The sequence below is a fragment of the Meleagris gallopavo genome, chromosome 22 (assembly GCF_905368555.1).
Source record: "Meleagris gallopavo chromosome 22, MGAL_WU_HG_1.1, whole genome shotgun sequence".
In the NCBI taxonomy this organism is placed as follows: Eukaryota; Metazoa; Chordata; class Aves; order Galliformes; family Phasianidae; genus Meleagris; species Meleagris gallopavo.
This window is the reverse complement of record NC_139425.1, coordinates 5,979,228-5,998,270: the sequence shown is the minus strand read 5'-3', so window position 1 is coordinate 5,998,270 and position 19,043 is coordinate 5,979,228. Positions and strand designations below refer to the sequence as shown.

The following is a 19,043-nucleotide window of genomic DNA, read 5'->3' as shown; positions in this document are numbered from 1 at the left end:
AGAAGAACACAAATGCAATGAAAATTAAAATTTAGTTGTAAAAACTAGCAATTTTTTTTCCCTAGATAATGTTCATCTGTTGTTACAGTGTTTGCACTGTGCTAATGTCCAAGACTGGTTGTTTTTCCAAAACATTCTAGTTACTTTTGAAAGAAGAATCAGAATGCAAGAAGACATTAAAAACCTGTCGGATACAAGACTGCAATCTGAGGTGCTTTTAAGAGAAGTACTGCTGAGATGGAGAGGGCAGTAAAACAAGGGGCACAATACTAATTTTGTCCTACAACAGCCTGTGAACAGACGTTGTATAATGTTGCTTAAGAACATTTTTAGAATTCTCTTTTTCTTCCACTGAAATGTTTTGGTATTTCCTGAATGAGTAGTGACACTGAAATGTATCATCACATCTTGCAGTGCGGGAATGTTCTGTTCCAGCAAATCTTCAAAAGCCAGGATTAAGCATGACTATTATACAAGAAGTCGGAATAATGCTTCAGAAAGGGGCGAACTGACATTTTTGAGTTCTTCTTGGACGTGTGGTAACTTACTCATAGAAATACATTTATTCCCTATATACTTTTGTTTGATTGCATACAATCTCAATTTTGAATTCCTGACATTTTCCACTCATAATACAAGGATGTTGTGGCTTTATAGTAATGGAGTGTAGCAACGTTCATTTAATAAATAAATTGCAGAGCAGTCTTGCTGTGTTTACCTAATTTATGAAGGCTGCTCCAAAAGTGATGCATCCTATTTTGTGATGTTGGCCCACAACATAATGTGATGTTGGCGGTATGGCAGTAGAGGCTTCCCACCAATATTCTTTTACATTTTGTTGCTGTGTGACAGATGGCAGCAGAGAGGCAGTCTGACAAAATGACATCTGGCATGGAAGTGCAAATGAAACAGGGGCGTGGAACTGAATTCCTCCCTGTTTTAAAAAAAAAAAAAAAAAAAAAGGCACTCATTGACATTCATCGAGATGCTTGCTGAACGTTCATGGAGACCAAACAGTGGCTGTGAGCAATGAGGTGTGGGTGGTGTGTTTCAGCAGTGGTGGCAACAACATGAAAGACAAGCCATGTTCTAAGTGGCTGTGCATTTTTTTATGAGCACAGCATGCAGGTTCTTGTTCATGGCTTGTGAAAATGCACAGCTAATTGTAGTGACTGTGTTGAAAAAGAGCATTTTGTAGCTTAGAATTTAATCTATCAAATAGCGTTATTGTGTTCTTTGTAACTGCTGTAGTTTCCATGGAAATAAATAGAAGCATTATTTCCAGAGCGACCTACGTACATACTTGTATCTCATTGTGTTGTTGGCAAGGTCATTTAATGCAGCATGATTTCTTCTGCTCTTTCAGCAGTATGTTATTTGATGTGGATACTGTAGATTTCTCTACAGTAAACCTCCCTTTTTGAAACAATTTTACAGTGGCATGGTTTTAGTCAAGTCCTCATTCCTGTCACCTAATAAGGAGGGCTCATTGAGCGTTGTCTGCAAGTCTAACAGTGCATGAAAAATAATAATTTGTAAAGGTGCCAGAATGAATTCAACTATTTCTGGAGATGTTAGATAATGTGAGTGAAATGCGTGCTGATCATGGCTAAGTCTTTTACGTGGCTTTACAGACAGTGCCACAACTGTAAAATGTGTTTCTTCTCTTCAGAGATGTGGTTATATTTCAAAATTTTTTTTCCTTCATGCCCTTTCACAAGGCTGGGAAGATGAGGACAGATCTATAATGTCATTTAGGTATGAACATAACATTGTTTATGAGGCAAATCCTGAAAAAATATCCATCTAGTGCTTGAACATGTAGTTCCACAAAATTTTCTTCTAGTTATAGTGATCCCTTAGATTATCATGGGCTGCCCTTTCCTGCCCTGTTAGCCATGCCACTACAAATGTTGCTGCAGCAGTGTTGTGAACTATCGTGACTGGGTGCTTTTCCTGGGTTAAAGTTAGTATTCAGTTCACTGATCTCTGTGGAACTCTACAGACAGGTCTGCAAGAAGTGTGACTGAGCTGACTGCTATGGCTGGAAGGAATGGGAAATGCTGGTGAAACTATGGGTTAAGCCTTTGTGAAAGTGATTGTATTGCACGTTTGTGATGGAAAAAGAAACTCTTCACTGCTGAAAGGCAAACTGGAAAAATGAGATTAATCTAGAAATTGGAAAAGCAGGTAGGAATGGGAAAGGTGTGTGAGGATGCAGAGTCTTAAAGCTGAATTCGGTGGATGAAGTAGCAGGATAGAAGTAGAGAGTGATATAGTTTCGATCTGCAGTGGGATGTGGTGAAATGTAAGTCTAGCTGAGAGAAAAATCACTGTACTAACTATGTTTGTAATTCCATCATTTTAAATATTTAGTGTGAGCTGTAGCTGATGGACTCTGTGGGATAATCAGCTTTTATGTAAAAAAAAAAACAACAAACCATCAACATCAACAACAACCAAAACAACAAGTAAATCCTTCTATCTCATGATAGAAGGGCAAAAGGTCAGTCTTAATGATTTAAAATATTAACCAAGTTGTTCCTGAATGTGACCAAAAAAAAAAAAAAAAAAAAAGAAAAGAAAAATGGAAACCACAGTAATGGGACTACAATTTAGCATTATCTAGACTACTACCATAGTAAATACTTACTCCCTAACAGCTGTGACTTTATCTTGTTAGGAAGGATGTGATGTCAGACTAATGCTGTGTGTGGGATGTCCAGCTCTTGAGCAATGGAATTCCTGGTGAAACACAGACTTTTTTCAGAATTTTGTACCTAATTCTTTTTACATCCCCATACTCACAAACCTGGCATGTGCAGTCAGTGCGTTGGACTCATTACCATGTTAGAACAGAGTAGGAATGATAAGTTTGCTTGCTGCTCAGGTGCAATTCAATTGGTGGATATTCTTCAGTTCTGATATACAGTGTATCTGCATGTGTCCCACAGCTGCTTTCCTGCTAACTGAAGAAAGTACGCAGCTTCAGATCAAATAGAAAATAAATTATATCTGTTAGGATTTCCTACAGAACATTTAATTTAAATATATGGTGACAAAAATCCTGTTTTATACAGGATATCCAACAGCCATGCTTCCAGCTGTGAAGTCTTTGAGAGTGTTTCAGACTGTAGAGGTGAAAGAGATGAAATATATGGGCTTATGTCTTAAGATAACATGGGCTGTAGCACCTCTTGAACAGCTACAGCTGATATAAAGCAAAGGGCTCAAGGGTGTTTTTTTACCTTTTTTTTTTTTTTTTTTGGTATTTTTGGCAGATAATTAAACATGAATAAAGATTTCCTCTGGAAGGAAATGTACGTGAGGCAGTTTCACAGCATACTAAAAAAGGCTGTGAAGAGAAACTTTCATAACGCGTCAGATATTCAGTGTGCATTAGAAACAAAATCAGATTTTTATCTATAGACAGTAAGTGATCAGTGTGATCCAGAGCCAGGAACCTAAAATGAAAGTGTACAAACGTATTGTTCTTCAGGATAAATGCATGCATCTGACCACAAAGCCCTTTGAGCTTACAGACATGTCAGCTACCTGCTTGGCATAAATGCATTCTCCAGTAGTTGCTGATAGCTCACAGATTACCGGCCTTGTTAGGCAGGTTAGTAAATCTAGCATCCAACAGGTTTCTAAAAATTCAGGAAGATATTTCCTAGGTATTTGTTGTTGGGTTCTGTCAGATGGAGGTCTTGTCTTCCCGTCTTTAAGAAGTTACTGATACTTTGGTAGAATTAAAGTAAAGCTGAGTAGATAGGAAAAACAAACAAAGAATGCAAAACCCCCATGTCTTTCCAGGAAAGATATGGAATTAGTGTTTCTTGTTTCTAACCTTGAAATTAGCATTTGCAATCAAGGACTTGGAAATGCAGGACTGAGCTGTGAGACCTTAAATGCAACATCTATCTCCTGTGTCTTGCTTATCCTTGGAGAATATATTTCCCATTTCCTTTTGTGTATCTGTTCCAAACATTATTTTTAAAGCTCCATCTTTTGTTCTACTGTTCTCTCTCTGCCACTGATATTTTCACTCCATGGTACTTATTTTTTGAGGACTGTGAATAATCTGCTGCTTCCTAAATAAGTGCATATGTCTCAAAACCCTTGCTTCTGTCACACAGACAAATAACTTCTTAGTGGCATTTATTTATATTTTGAGGCTTTCCGATATATATTGAATTTTATAATTCTTTACAGCACTGTTTTCTGCTTGTCTTTCTTGACAGTGGTAGTTCCTGGAGAGAATATTCTACACAGTGGGCACAGGTCTATGCGAAGAACCCATTAAGTGTAGTAGGTTGCACTTGTAACATCGTCTTTTAGTTTCCTTTTGACTGTATTCCTACTTCCTGTCTTTCCTTTCCTTTTTTTTTTTTTTTTTTTCCCCTTTTTTCCCTTCTATTTTGCCTTTTTTTCTTTCCTGCATCATAGTCCTATTTCCTCTTAACATCTTTAAGGCACTAAAAAGGACAAATACTAGCTAATCTAATCTCCCCGCCCTCTTTTCTGCTTTAACAAAGCTTCTAGCTTCCCCTGTCTCTATCCTTTGTTTTCTTTTCCTTCCCATCCCCCTCCAAAAAATTCACCACTCCTCTGTATAAGAATTGGTCAGGCTGCATCCAGGCATGGGTTCATCATGACAGAATCTTCTGAGTTCTCAAGATGTGCTTGTGTGGTAATTACTGGGCCCGTATCTCTGGTTATAAAGGATATGGATGGACAAGAAAATGAAGAGCAAGAAGCTTTTCCTTTCAATTTCTGACAGAATTATGACGGTTATTTTAGCAGCGTGCCTGATACATTTTCATCCATGCACTCGCTAATGACTGAATTGTAAATTTTGCTTTTGGGCCATCATTTTCCTGAGTCGAGAGAGTAGGACCTTAGACCTTTTCTAAGGCTGCTTTTGCTTCTGTCTCCTGCGTGCCGATTCTCTGATCAGTCCATGTGTGTCACTTTGGCAGTGTTCCCAGTCACCATCAGCACTACTGCATTCCTGGATCATGTCTTGGGTAGCACAAAGCTTTGACAAGTTCAGTGTGCTTAGTTTTATTTCCCTGCTGTACTTCACTGGCATTATTATTATTTTAACAGAATAATATTGGAATAGAGCAGTCAATAAGTATAAATATAAATGTCTGATAATCTTTTTGTAGAATTACTGCATGGATCAAAATATGGGTATTTATGTATTTGCAGTTGGCGTCTCTGAGTGGCATTGAGCTTTAAGTATGCATTCAAAAAGAAACCAATCTGGAGTGGTCTGAATTGTTAAAACTGATGTAAGTGTTCACTTGAATATCATGCATTTCCAGTGCGTTCTTGCTGCTGCAGTGGGCTGTACGATTCCCTTTATAGCAGCACTGTCATTTCTGCTACATTCCTAAAACAGAACCAACTGCCAGTGTAATCCATGAGCCTTCCTGCTCCTTGCCCTGAAAAATGCTGCCAAAGCTAAAAAGGGAAAATGCTTCCAGCAGGGACTCCAGAATTACTTATGAGATGAGAATTTAGACTGTGGGCTGTTAATCCTCTGTTGCAGCCTAAAGCACAGGAACGCCAAGAATGTAAGCACAGTGATAGGATGGTGGTTTTCCTTTGACAATGATATCTCAAGAAATAATCTGAATTCAATACAGAGTAACACAGAGTACTAGTACTAATCTTACTGAGTAGCATAGTTATGAGTCATGTCAGCTCTCAAGTGTAGAGATTTGAGTGGTAACGTAGTTGTACCATGAGAGAAGCTGTTTGAGGCTGGCTGGGGGGGGGAAGGAAGGGGTAAGAGCTATCTTTATTCATGGTGATTGTTTCTGGGGTAATTAGCACTGGGGTTAAGTGAAGTGTATGTTCTGTTTGCAGTTAGCCTTGATTAATGGCAGAGGGTATTCTATAATTTTTGCACAATCCTGAATCTTGTGTTGGAAGAACCTTTATTTTGCTTTGGTTGTTTTAGCTCACTATTTGATAATTACTGTTTTAATACTGAATTTGTCCATCTATAACTCTCTTAGTTTTTGTTTTTGCAGAAGTAACCCTCTGATAATATGCAGTATGCTTCAGAATCACCTTCTCATCTATGATTTCCTTTGTAATTTGTTGATGGCAGCAGAATGTTAAAGCCTAGCTACCCAATACAGACACACAATCCTGAACAAAAATGCGAAGCCTTGCTGCAGCATTTCTAAAGAGATGACCTTTGAAATACTAATCTGCATATGACACTTCCTTCCTCACTGGCACAGTGATAAATCCTCCCTCTTTTGCTGTATTAGGAAAGAGAGTCAAACTGCAGAGTTTTAGGGAAAGGACTTAAAGCATTTTTGAATACAGTGTTTGGGCATTGGCCACATGGGCCGCTTCCATGCTCTTTTCTCATTTTATTGCACAGAAGATAAAAGGCAAAGAAAGCAGAAACGAATCCAACAAGCTGCATTAATCCATTTTTGTGAAAGCAGACTGATAATTTGCCACGTGGAGGTTCTGCTGCCTTAAAAAGCACCAAGTGCGACAGGGTTAATGGCCAGGAAGCGGCGGCTGCGGCTGGTAGCACGGCAGCCTGCAGCAGGGCAGCCGTGCAGGCCGCAGGGTGGGGGCCGGGGTGGCCGGGCTGCGGGTGTGCATCGCTGCCATCCCTGCCATCCCCATAGTTTGGGTCGTTTTCTGCAGCATTTTTATAGTCAGGAAAGGCGTGCACTGAATGCCAACAGCCCTCTTTGATAATGTAATTTCAGTTGTGTATTACTTGCTGCCGAAATCAGCCATCAGGCTTCTCCCATGTAGGGTTTGGCTCATATTGTCTGAAAAAAAAAAATAAATAAATCCCACTGTCAGTGTATGGTTGCTGCAGTCGGTGTTCATGTGTTTACATTCTGGAATTGGAGGACTCTGTCTGAATTTTCAGTTTTTAATGTCCAGTTTTAATATGCACTTTCAGTTTATTTTGTTCCCTTTCTGTACCTTTGCTTTCACTGTGTGAAACACAGGGGAGAGCACCAGAAAAGTGAATTTAGCTTTTTGTTTCTAAAGAATCATATTTGTGACCTGGGTGAACTCGTCCTTCTTCAGGTTTAAAATAGCCAAATGCCTTCAGCAGGGACACGTTGAGACACATTTGCTCAGGCAGGCAGTTTGTGATCGCTTTCCTCTGCTTGAAAATCTACGTATTTCATATGGGAAGTCGGCTTTTGAGAGTTCTTTTCGAGTTTTTTTGCTGAAACGGGCCTAGCTTAGCCTGTCTTCTCTGTGCACAGGATGGCTCCTGCTTGCCAGAGCTGCACAAAGATAATCGCTCAGGAAGTGTTTCAGCCAATCCCCTGAAGCTTTACATTCAGATTTACCAAAGTAGCCAATCCTGGATTAGCTTTTATTAGGAAGACAGATCATCAAGCTGAAGTGCCAAGCCCTTTCTGTCTGAGTACTGAGAGCCTGTCCTCCATGTTTTATAAGTATTGACATAACACTGTGTTAACAATGCATCCACAGAGGTAAGCCTTACTTTTTACATTTTTTTTTCTCTAAGACCTATGAGTTGTGGGTTGAGAGTGTGATTCTCTGTGATTTGTTGTGCAAAACTCACACCACAGCACTTTATTAAGTTGAAACTGTTTAAATTTGCTTTCTTGGGTCACATGGTTAGTAGCCATTAGCCACAGCTTTATTTTGCAGACTGGCAAAACCTTGGCATACCTACTTCTTCACAGGAGGCTGGTGTTTTTAGAATTTAACAAGATCCTGGTATTCCAAAGAAGCTTTCTGTCTCTGAGCAGTTTGCCAGCACTATTGTCTGTTGTGTCACATGCCTGCTGAAGAGAAAATGGAAGCTAGGGAGCAGATGCATTTAACTGCCCTACAGGGAGTCAAGCAGGGATAATGGCAGACAGAAGAACAGGCAAGTTTACCTTTCTAAACAATGAATGGAATAGCTAAGATAAGTTATCTCTGAAAAAATATGGGATTTAAAAAAACCTAGACATCAGCAAAAACTGCTAATGGCTGATTGTAGATATTGGGCCTAGGTGCTGGTGTGCTGTTGCATCATGTTTTTTATGCAGCTTATCTTAGCTTAAAATGATTATTGAACTCTTTTTCTTGCAGGGATAATTAATACAGTGTGTTTCTCTTTCCGAGGGACACTGTATGGTTAATATTTTGTTCCTTTAAAAGGGAGTTTTTATGCTGCAGATTTTGGAAATGTGTTGCTGCTCAATAAAATGCAGCAGTACATCAGTTTGCAAATCTGATTCTTTATGGAAAATGTTTTTTAACTGTTAGCTTTCTTCTTTTACATATTTTGAGTAAACTAATGTACCTTTTATCTGTGCCTTTTTGTTTTACACTGTATCAGCCACAGTTCTGTGTTGTGGAGTCCAGAGGATATAAAATCATCTGTGGTTCATGACAGTAGTACATGTTGTTCGTTCTTGTTTTTTGTCTTTTTTTTAACTTTTGGTTTAATGCTACGTAATTATTTCAAGAAATTCCTTTTTGATCAATTCCCAAATCTGCCAGCCTGTTGTATCTTCTTAACTGGAAAAATGAGATGAGTGCTTGAACAGTTGGTAAGTAAGCAGCATGCTACTCTAAACATTTTTAATAGTTTTCCAAACATTTTGTTTTTACTGGGTCAGTTAGTGCAGTAGATGAGTTGATTTTAGAGGTTAGCCATGTAAAAAATCCGATTTGTTTAGCGTCCATTTTAAGGGACTTGTATGTGTAAACTGTTCCAATTTGAATGCACTGCTTTTTTTTTTTTTTTTTTAATAATTTGCTTCTAAAGTTTGAAACTTATACTTTTGTTTTCCTCAGATCAGTAACAAATATTCTACTTGCTGTTTGTTCCTAGCTCCTTAATTACCACGCTCGTAAGGGTAAAGCGCAGTTTGGTTGTTAGGTTTGTAAGGTGTGATGAGAGTGCTAGTACTCAGCTATGGAGCGACCTCACAAAGTGAAGTAAATAGTACTTAATGAGCATATGTTTTTGAGGTATACAAAGTATAATATCAGATAATGTTGCTCAATTTGTGACTGATGTAGAGCATTTTGTGCTCTTTATTAAGATTTCAATTGTAACCTTTGCGTGCTTGTTTTAACAAGCTGTTTTTCAGTGATCACCAATATCATTACAGAAGCAGTGGAAAGATGTTCTTTTGAGCTTCAGTATCATTTTTTGTCCTGCTTTTAGCAGTTCACACACTTCCATGATTTTAGGAAGCTTTGAGCTCGGGTAGCTTTAAAAATGGCAGCACCTAGGTACACTTGCATGTTAAATTCTGTTGCCAAGATAGCATTCTGTAACATAGCCATTTTCTTGTGGTTACTTGTTTCTCTATGTGAGTATCTTATTGTAAGCACCTAGCTTTGCTTAACTTCCCCCTCCCTTTCCCCCCCCACACCCGAAAAAAATTACATTGTAAGTGTCTATAGTTCAATTTGCAACCTGAAACACTGCTGTGCTGTACCACTGAGTTTCATGTAATAGCAGTTTTGTGTGCAACTTGAATGCATTTTTCAGGCGTACGCAAAGGTGCTAACACAGCTAAGATGTTACTTTGTTTTTTTGTTCTTCGATTGCTAAAAACAGAAATTACATTGGGAGATAATTTTCCTAACAGTAGGTTGTACACATTAGCAGTTTACTCTCAGTCTCAGGAATTGCACAACATAATATTTGTTTAATATGAGGAAGCAGGAGTAAGTGATCTGCAATCAAAAAGCTTGTATTAAAATGGCTCCCACAGGTTTTGTTAAACTAGAATCTGTTTCAAATCTGCACCTCCAGACACGCTGCTGACAGTGAGGCATATTTGTGTAAGCTGTCCTTGTGCGTGGAATGAAACATAGCATCATGAGTCTGCTGAAGTTCCCTATTTTTAATCACTCGAACATAATTCTTTTATAGTTCACAAAAAAATAAATGTCTGCATTGCAGCAAGATGTCTGAGGCAAGGTAGAGACAGCAGTGTTGTTTTACAGATCAGCCCAATCACACTGCTCCATGGAGTGCTTGAGCCAATAGAAGCACAGGGTAGGTTAAAGATTGACAATTGCAGTGGCAAGGCTGAGAAAGGCCTTCTGGAAATTTCTACCATCTTTGTTCCATCTAAGTTAAGCAATTTCAGCCAAGCTGAAGAATTTCATGTATTTTTGGTGCTTTGTCAAGGTATGATGTTATCACTCACTTTCATAGATTGCATAATAAGAAGCACTGCAGTTTTTCTGCTGTTCAGGACAAATGGAATATGGGGTTTTGTTAATGTGGTCGTCACGGGGACTGTGGGGGGGAAGCACATATTCTTTCTACCCAAGATTTTACTGGACTGGATCTTGTTAATATCATAATTAGACAGAACATACATGAAGCAGTTTAGCTGAGGTTTATTCAGATTGCACTAAATAGCCACTATTCTAATGTAACTAGCAGTTAATCTTATAATTGCACTTTAAACTTTCAGGCTACTAAGGAGTCGTTTGAATTGCCCAGGATGAACATGATTAGCCATTATTATTTTGTGCCAACATCCTGTTACTTTTATAATTAGCCGGACAAAGAATGCAGTGGGAGAAAAACAAAGGAGTGATCTGGACTATAAACTATGATGAAAACAGTAGCTTTTTAAAAGCTCCATGCTTCTTTCATTCTTCCCAGGCAAACTGTTTTAGTTGGAAGCTAAATAGCACTAGGGAAAAACGAGTGATTTCTTTAAACAAATGACGCTGCTTAACAGTGAGAATGAAAAAAAGAGCAGAATATAAGCCACTCTGAACGTGATGTTTTCCCCTCTCTCTTCAGGCAGGAGTTTTGAAATGTAGGGGAAAACCTACAATTATACTGAGAGAGCATGTACTGAAAGGGACTTCAAGCTCAAAAATTAGAAACAGGCCAACTGAATTAGAAATTCAGCTGTTGATATCAGCGTTCACAAACTTCAATTGGCTGTACTTCCTGACCTGTCTTCCATTTTGTGATATCACTTCTGCTTTGTTGTTGCTGTTTGGCTTTTTTTTTTTTCTTCTTTTTGCTTTGTTTCCAAGTGTATTGGTCATGTGGATCCAATAGCTGAAAAGTGATGGGCGATAATCAGTTTTCCATAGTAATGGTGCTAGTTCAGCACTACTGGTTTAAGGGTTATAAATCTTAGTAAAAGTTCCCCTCTTCTTTGTCTGGAATTCTGGATATTAACTTCAATCACCTAAATATTGTGAAAGTTAATCATAACATTTTTCCATAAATACATGAATCCCTTTATAGTGAATCTAAGCCAGATAGAACAGAATTAATTTACTAAATTGCTGTTTGCGACCCCCTTGGAAGTAGTACACCGACTGTGAGGGGTCTGCAAACCACAAACTGAAAACCATTGTAGTAGGCCTTTGAAATTGTGTTTAGAAAGTATTTTTTAAATGTGTTTTTCAACAAACATGTCTTGTATTCATGGGTTAATGTCTAATTTAGTAACAGCTGCACAGAAACTGAATTTTATTTATTTGATGCTTATTTGTCATTTTCAGGTTAACCCTTTAGGTGTTGTGGCATCTGTGATTTATACTGATGAATATTGTGTTGTAGCAGTATGTTAACATTCATAATATAGCCACTATAAATATTTATTTTCAAATTTAATTCTTGAATTATGCCTTTAGCTTCTGAAATCTGAAGCTATGAATGTTGCCATGCTTGGGCCTCAGCTCAGCTGTAGTGTTTATGGTCTTCAGAGGACTGCATGTCACCAAGGGTCTCCCTCCCACCCCTGATTTTCTCTTTTGTGGCACTGTTTTGAATATACACTGAACAGCAGTAAGGTTTTGAAAAGAATGTAAGTGTTCTTGAAATATCTATATTTTGGCTTTGCACGATAGCTGAGGTAACTGGCTTAAGCTGCTGTGTGTAGATAGCTGAGAAAACATTTTGTGCATTTGAATTGCACAGTAGAAATGTAGCATTTTGCAGGAGATTCTGCAGGAGGATACATAAAATATGAGAGGCTCAAACTGGAGAGTGAATCTAAAATGGAGTGATTTCCTTAGTAACCTGTGACTTCACAAAACCCCGTCTTGTGCCTTTTTAGTTAAACATTTGGATGTCAGGTGTCCTTCTGTCATACTTTACCATTTCTGATCTTTAGATGCTTGCTTCAAATATAGCGCTGCTGTTTAAACAAGAGATACTGTTATTACTGTTTATTGAATAAACTGCTACCATTTTAACTACAGTGCAGGAATGAGGCAGTGCAGTGCTGTCAGACGCCATTTTAAGAATCCTGCATAAATAGCATAGCTACCGATGAGTAAGAGACTGTTATAGGTGAGTGCTTATACAAAGCTGCTATTTATTCAGCAATGGCATGCAAATATTTTTTTCTCAAATTTTTATTGAATGCAGTTTTTTGAAATCATTATTTTGGAATGCTGCTCACAGATGTGATAAGGGAGAGACAGGAATTACCTTAAGGATGAAATTCAGTTTTAGTGCTTACAGTCTTAAATTAGTGTGATCTTTTTTTTTGGTTGGTATTCTATTGATTAAAAGGGCAAATGAATTCCATAAGTATATAATTCTTGAAGTAATGTGTTTATTCCCTAATGTAGATCTAGACTGTGTATGTGGGCATTGGCTGTTCTGAGTGGTTTTCCATATCTGTCAGTTTTTCTTGGTTAAATGTCAAGGTGCAGTAGTTCATCTGCAACTTTTAATTGCTCTTGGTAGTTTATATAGATTAGAGCAGCTTGAAAAATTTTTGTATATGTACTTCTTTTTTCCAAATAAGTACTACTGCTAGAGGAATTGTTTTCCTAAACAGAAATCAGTATTTTATTTGTCTGAAATTTGAAAAACTGGATTTAATTTAGATTTAAAAAAAACAACAAAACCTATTCAGGTTAATGTAGAATATTTAAAGATGGTGCAGCTAAGTTCTTTTTGTGTTTTTACTGAACTATCACTAAATCCTGTGTATTTGCAACCTTTATTTTTTTTTTCTTTCTGTCCTCAGCTATCCCTGAAGGAATAACCTCCGCCCCTTCCCCCCTCTCAGACATGTTAACATAATTTGCATGAAACAAATTAGCTTAACATTTTAGGAGTCTTTTCTAGAGTAAGTTTTGTCAGTACAAGTGGGGAAGCTTTAAATGATTAATTGCTGTTCTGGTCAATTGACAGTGAAACTGGCAAAGCTTAAATTTCAATTGTGGTCTTAAAATACGCTCCTCTGTGTTCATTCGGTGTTCACTCATCTTAAGAGGCAAGAGTAGCTTCCAGAAGAATACAAGGTATTTATTGTATTCACCTAGTTACTTAATTGCATACATACAAGTATCATTTCTGATCGTGACCTGAGGATGTCACGTCCCTAGTATACGTACCTATAGCAATGCATGCTGGCTGAAAGAACAGCTCTAAGCCCTGCAAAAATGAAATCTCTTTGAAATATAGCTCTGTAGGGTGGTCTGCTTGATCACACAGTTATTGTTTACATAGAAATAGATGCTTGTTTGTACTTATTTTGATGCTCTTCTAATTTTCATTTTATTTTCACTATGGGTAATAAAATACCTATTTCATGAGTTACCGCATTTGAACTCTTTGGCTGATGAAGTTTCTGTGTCTGAAAGTACTGCTTACAGCATTTTCAGCATGATCCTGATGTTAATGGCAGGTGCAAAGGTGAAAAGATTTGTCAGCTTTAGAAAAGTTACTGTAAACTTGCTGTGAATTTTTGCATGTATTTACAAGCTTATATTTTAAAGATTTCCATTTCAGCCATCACTACCCCCATTCAGTGTCATGTTGGGCAAGTTATAAAAATGGCATCAAGTCAAACAATGGGATGTGCTGCTGAAGAGCTGAGTTTAGGTATCTTTTATGGCTATGTGTAACACATTTATTTAAATCCTCTTCTCTAACACTTCAGTTTTGTTTGTTTTTTTTTTAAATAACCTCAGTAATTTTTTTCTGATGCTCTTAAACAAGAGAGTGGCTAAATGTAATAGAGAAAAAGGACATAGTCTGTTTCTCTATGGATCAGTTTTCAAACTGTAGTATACATGAGACCTGCTCTGAAAGTAGTGCCTCTTATTTTATGATGTTAGAAGCTTGACAGCTCCTTGTAGCTGTTGTAGCTCCTGTGGGAATAATTTGGAGGCATTACTTTTGGAGGGCCATGCATATCTGCTGAATTTTATTTTAGTTCTGTTTGAAAGACAGGTGCAGGTGTGTGGGTAGGATATATTCACCTCCACTGCTGAAACAAAGGTGTAACTTCTGTGTCAGGTGGTGAGCATTTCTGACTGTACTTTTGCATTTCAAACCTTTGGAGAAGCTTCAGATCCCATCTTTTATAGGACGAACAGAGATGAATCAAAAGCCTTGACTTGGTACATCTTGGGACTGCGTATGGAGAATGTTTTTCCTGTCTCTTTAGGTCTACTGAAAGAATGCTTTAAATGGTGATCTGGCTGAATTTTCTAAAATATTCTCATGGGAAGAGACAGCTGAAGAACTATCCTGTCATGGTGTGAAGTTAATCACGTGACACTGCAGTATTGGTTTTGGGCCTTCAGGAGTAAAGAGTCTTCAGTCAGCTGCTACTTCCCAAGCTGCTTTGGTCAGGGATGTAGGGACAGTTCCTGCTACTGTGCTTTCTGCCACGCTCATTTCTCAGATTGTATCCATGCACAACTCTGGGCTTTTTCATACTGACTTGTAGCAACTATTTTGTTTCTCTTGTTGTATTATGTTCCCTTGAGGTTGTGTGGTATGAACAAAACACACTTGATAGGTTCAGACGAGTCTAGAATGTCTGGGCTGCTTTAATGTAATGTAAACGTGAGCAACTGCTAAAAGGGTATGTCACTTTTCACTCCTTCCCCACATGCCTTTCACTCTCATTTCCTCTTTCTTGCACACACACCTGTGCAGGGAGCTAAATTGTAGAACTGATCCAATTAAAATTAATGTGGCTTCTGTAATCACAAGTCAGGTGTTGCTGAGACCTTCCCTTTTAGTAGCCACTAGTGTAAGATGGTCTTTAAGGCCTAAAGCTGAGTTGTTACAAGATTGTATGTCTGATTTGCTGAAACTGGATCTGTATTTTAAGTACAGGCAATGCATGCTGCCCTAACTACTTCACTTTTCATGGAGTTAGTGTGTTAATACATATTTGCAAGCTGATTTTTTTAAAAAGTATTCTTTTATTACAGTTTGGTGATATGAAAATAAGATTTTATAAAGGGGGAAGGGAAGAAAATAGAGTGCAACATGGGAAGAGAACAATGAACTCATCCTGTAAACCCATCCCTTCCCATTGCTTAGGAAAGAGAATGGGCAGAGGCAAGTGGTGCATGAAATGTTTTGGTGTCTGCAACACACTGCCAGCTCCTCTTTGCTGGAGGCCCTCTGGGAAAGGGTGTAACAAATGCACAGTATAATTGATCTGCCCATGCATAGTAAATTGGTGAGCATTGTATTATGGTCAACTATGCTATGCATTTAATCTGTCCATGCAAAATAAATCTGAGAAGCATTGGGCTGTGGTCAACTGTGCTATACATTTACCATAATTCTGATCACATGGCTCCCTTTCTGTGCTGCTGGAATTAACAGCAAGTTAATAGAACTTGTGAATTATTGCTATATATGAACTACAAATATACAATAATGTTTTCTGGAATTGATGGATCTTCTCAGGTTTGGGTCTTCCATACAGTTTGGGTCTTCCATACACTGAGCTCTGTTCATTTGTGTTTAAAATTTTTGCTGACACAATTATACTGTTTACGAGTGTGGAAGGAATTCCAGCCCAACTCTCTGGTAGAGTTGATTAAAAGTGGTTTTGACAAATGCCAGACTAAAAAGTCATGCTGGTACATTTTGCTTTTTTTAGGAAACTGCTTCAACTCAGACTAGTAACAAAACTCCTGCTAATATAACTGTTTGTCAGCCTGAAAAGTTTTTCTGCTATAAATATAACCCAAGTTCTCCACGTAGTTTCAGAGCTCTGTTTAGCTGCCTTAGGCAGATTTAGCCATAGTGGCTAAAACAAAGGTCTCTAGCTGTCCTTCTGGCCTCTATGGCAGAAATAGACATCCCTTAGCTAGGATAGCTGGGTAGAATGCTCTGTACCAGCAGTAGCTCACAGTCTGCCATATCTGTGTAAACTGGTATCTGCAGCAGCTTATACTAACATGCTGGACAGTGAGTTATTACTGCAGAGGAAAAGATTTACGCTGTACTTGGCTGTTGTGCTTTGGTTGTGTTACTGGACAGCTGTGATACCTGCTTCAGGCACCATAACTGCATTTGTCAATGATTTTTCAATTTGGGCTTGCTTCAGTCAATGTCATATTTTTCTTTTTCATTCATCTGTAGTAGTCAGATCTCCTAAACTGGCATGTAACTCCAGCACTTCTTTTTTGTCTCTTCCACTTTGCTTCCTCAGATGGCTTTCATTAGCAAGATCTATTGAGCTATTTTCCTGCATGATATCAATATAAGAAAGTAGAATATCAGCAAGTCATATATATTTTGTCATCTAATTAATCATTTAATCCTACCTGGATTAAATTAGACGTGTCTGTATAAGGATGTGTGGTTGAATGATAGTAACACTCGGTTCTGCTTACTCTGTATTATAGATAATAATTCATGAAGTTCTATTCCCAATAGTTTATAAATATTTTCTTTTATAGATACTCATTTAAAAACTAGTAAATAATTTCAAGGCTTTTTAAAACTGTGCATTACTTTCTAATTTTGCAGACTTTTTTGTGTCACTAAATTAGTTACTTCAGCTAATCTGTTCACTGATGCGGGCAAGCATTTCAGCATCAGCAGGAGTCTGTTCACACAGCTTACAGAGGCCTTAGGTTAGGAGCTTTAAGGAACAGAATTCCTATTTGTCTGTCATGTGCAGTCTGTATAGAAAGTGGCATAATCCTCAGTACTTGTTATTAGATTGTCATTAGTATGGAAGTGTTACCTTAATAATAGGTAATAGGTAACGTGCAGCATGCATGTATATCAGGATTGTTTTTCTCCATGTTTTAGTCCATGTATGCTCTGGCAAATAGCATATTTTAAATTTTGTCAGAAATATTAATGTAGTTCTGTTTGACAGAGTCATGCTGAATTTCTGTATTTCAAGTCAGATATGAGAATAAGACAGTCTAAAACTATTCTAATTCATTTTTTTGGTTCCTGCAGTTTGGCTGAAGAGGAAATAAAGGCAGAGCAGGAGGTGGTGGAGGGGATGGATATCTCCACTCGATCCAAAGGTGAGTGAGAAGGAATATTTCACATGTTCCATAACAGAGAAAAATATTTGTAAACCAGGATAGTGAAAACTGTACCATCTATGGTGAAACTGCACTTGAGAGAAGACTCACTCTGTTTTTTTACAGTGACTGTTGGATCTTGGAATGTGTTTTGATTTTTGCTTAGCTTTCATTGTGTGTCATACCCAGCCCCCACACTCCATTGTTATTTCTGATTTATGCACAAGTAAATTTAGGTCCCTGGAAAGAACATCAGCCTTCTGTATCATCTTACTTGCCATGGCTTCCCTTGAAGATTTGCAATATAGGAGAAACTAATAATATGGAGGTAGTATTTCATACATAGTGACCAATCCTAATTTTCCTAAGAATGAAGAACACTAACATTCTTGTTTCCACAAAAATTGGTCCACTGAACAGTGTGTTTTAAAAATGTTAATGTATGCATTCCATTATCCCATCTGAAGTAAATTTGGTAGTATTGCAGGTGACTGGGAATTTCTGTCCCTCTGGTTTTTAATTTTTTTCTGTGAATGAATTACTACAGGCAAATTCTGTTGTCTTTCAATATAAAGAAACTCAAAGATGTAAACATCTCTATTGGTTTAAATAATGCCACCATCACTTGGACTGGAGCAACAAAAGTGTCCTGCAATGAAATACTTGGACATGATTACTTGCTACAGTTCAGTGTAGTTGAATGCCAGCTGCCTGTCCACACTCCTTTTGTACTTGTAACAGACTTGGCTTTCAGGTAAACCAAGCAATTTAGTTGCTTTTATGCATTGCATTTCTGTCATCTTTGTCCTTTCAGATAGTAATTTTCTTTCAGTTCTCTGGTAGGATTAGATGAGGTATATATCATCTCTGTCATCTGTCTGAGCTCATAGGAGATTTGCTTACTCTGCTTACTCCTTTTGGCTCCCTTTGCCTCCTTCTCTGCTCATTATCTTGCATTTCAACCTCCATCCTTGGACCATTTTTGATGTTTACTTCTGTATTTCAGTTGACAAAGCTAGCAGAAACTTTTTTTTTTCTTTTTTTTTTTTTTTTTTTGCTTTAATGACTGTGGAAAGAGGATATCTCCTGGTCCTCCCTACTCCCAACTTTGTGGTCCCACCACTTTATTCCTTTGAGGGGCTTGTTAGATCCCAGCTGATGTAGGAGGCAAGGGGAGTTATTAGATGCATTTGGCTGCCCATGGCATAATTCACCTTCAGTTCACCTTGGGAAGACTTTGACCCAGATATTGATGATAATGATACAAATTTCACACGTGTCAAGTGAGCTAAATTGTTTCTTTTGTCACTCTGAAATTCGGTATCTGAAAGACTTTTAGGAGTTTAATAATATTTGTTTAGATGTCTGCATTTTCACACTGTTGCTTTGTTTAGCACAGAAACAGATGTACAACAGGTTTCAGTTCTCTTACCTTAATTGGAGTGCTGATCTGACCTCAAGGTGTTCCAGTTTAATGAATTAAGCCCACAAGGAACCTTTTGCTTTCTTTGTAGGGTTAAACTGAAATTTCCCAAGGCATGACTCATAATTATTGAAAGGGGTGGACTTTCATCTTCCAATCTCATCTTTCATTCCTGTGATCTTATAGCTCCCATTGCTTGGGCTTGGATCAATTCAAAATAGAAAAAAGAAGACTTGTGTTTTGTACTGAGTTTGCTATTGGTACAACTCCCTGAACAAGCTCATGGGCAAGCTCCTGTAGTGATTGAAGGGAGAGTGGTTTGTAAAACAAA

The 19,043-nt window shown here is 37.9% G+C and overlaps 1 protein-coding gene across 14 annotated transcripts in view; it reads left to right on the top strand.

Moving 5' to 3' along the window:
• Positions 1–19,043, top strand: part of ZMYND8 (zinc finger MYND-type containing 8) — a 65,066-nt gene that overhangs the window by 5,653 nt on the left and 40,370 nt on the right. For 9 of the 14 annotated variants that reach the window (XR_014887811.1, XR_014887812.1, XM_085241989.1 and 6 more), the window contains exons 1-2: positions 7,367–7,505; positions 17,219–17,289. Coding sequence is in view for 12 of the 14 variants with exons in the window: in XM_085241989.1 (XP_085098115.1) it covers positions 7,492–7,505; positions 17,219–17,289 (85 nt within the window). In the remaining 2 variants the exon portion in view is untranslated. Of the gene's footprint in view, positions 1–7,366; positions 7,506–7,721; positions 7,910–8,543; positions 8,580–10,070; positions 10,181–17,218; positions 17,290–19,043 lie in introns of those variants that run through there. The other 5 variants (XM_085241985.1, XM_085241983.1, XM_085241986.1 and 2 more) reach the window with 4 other exon arrangements.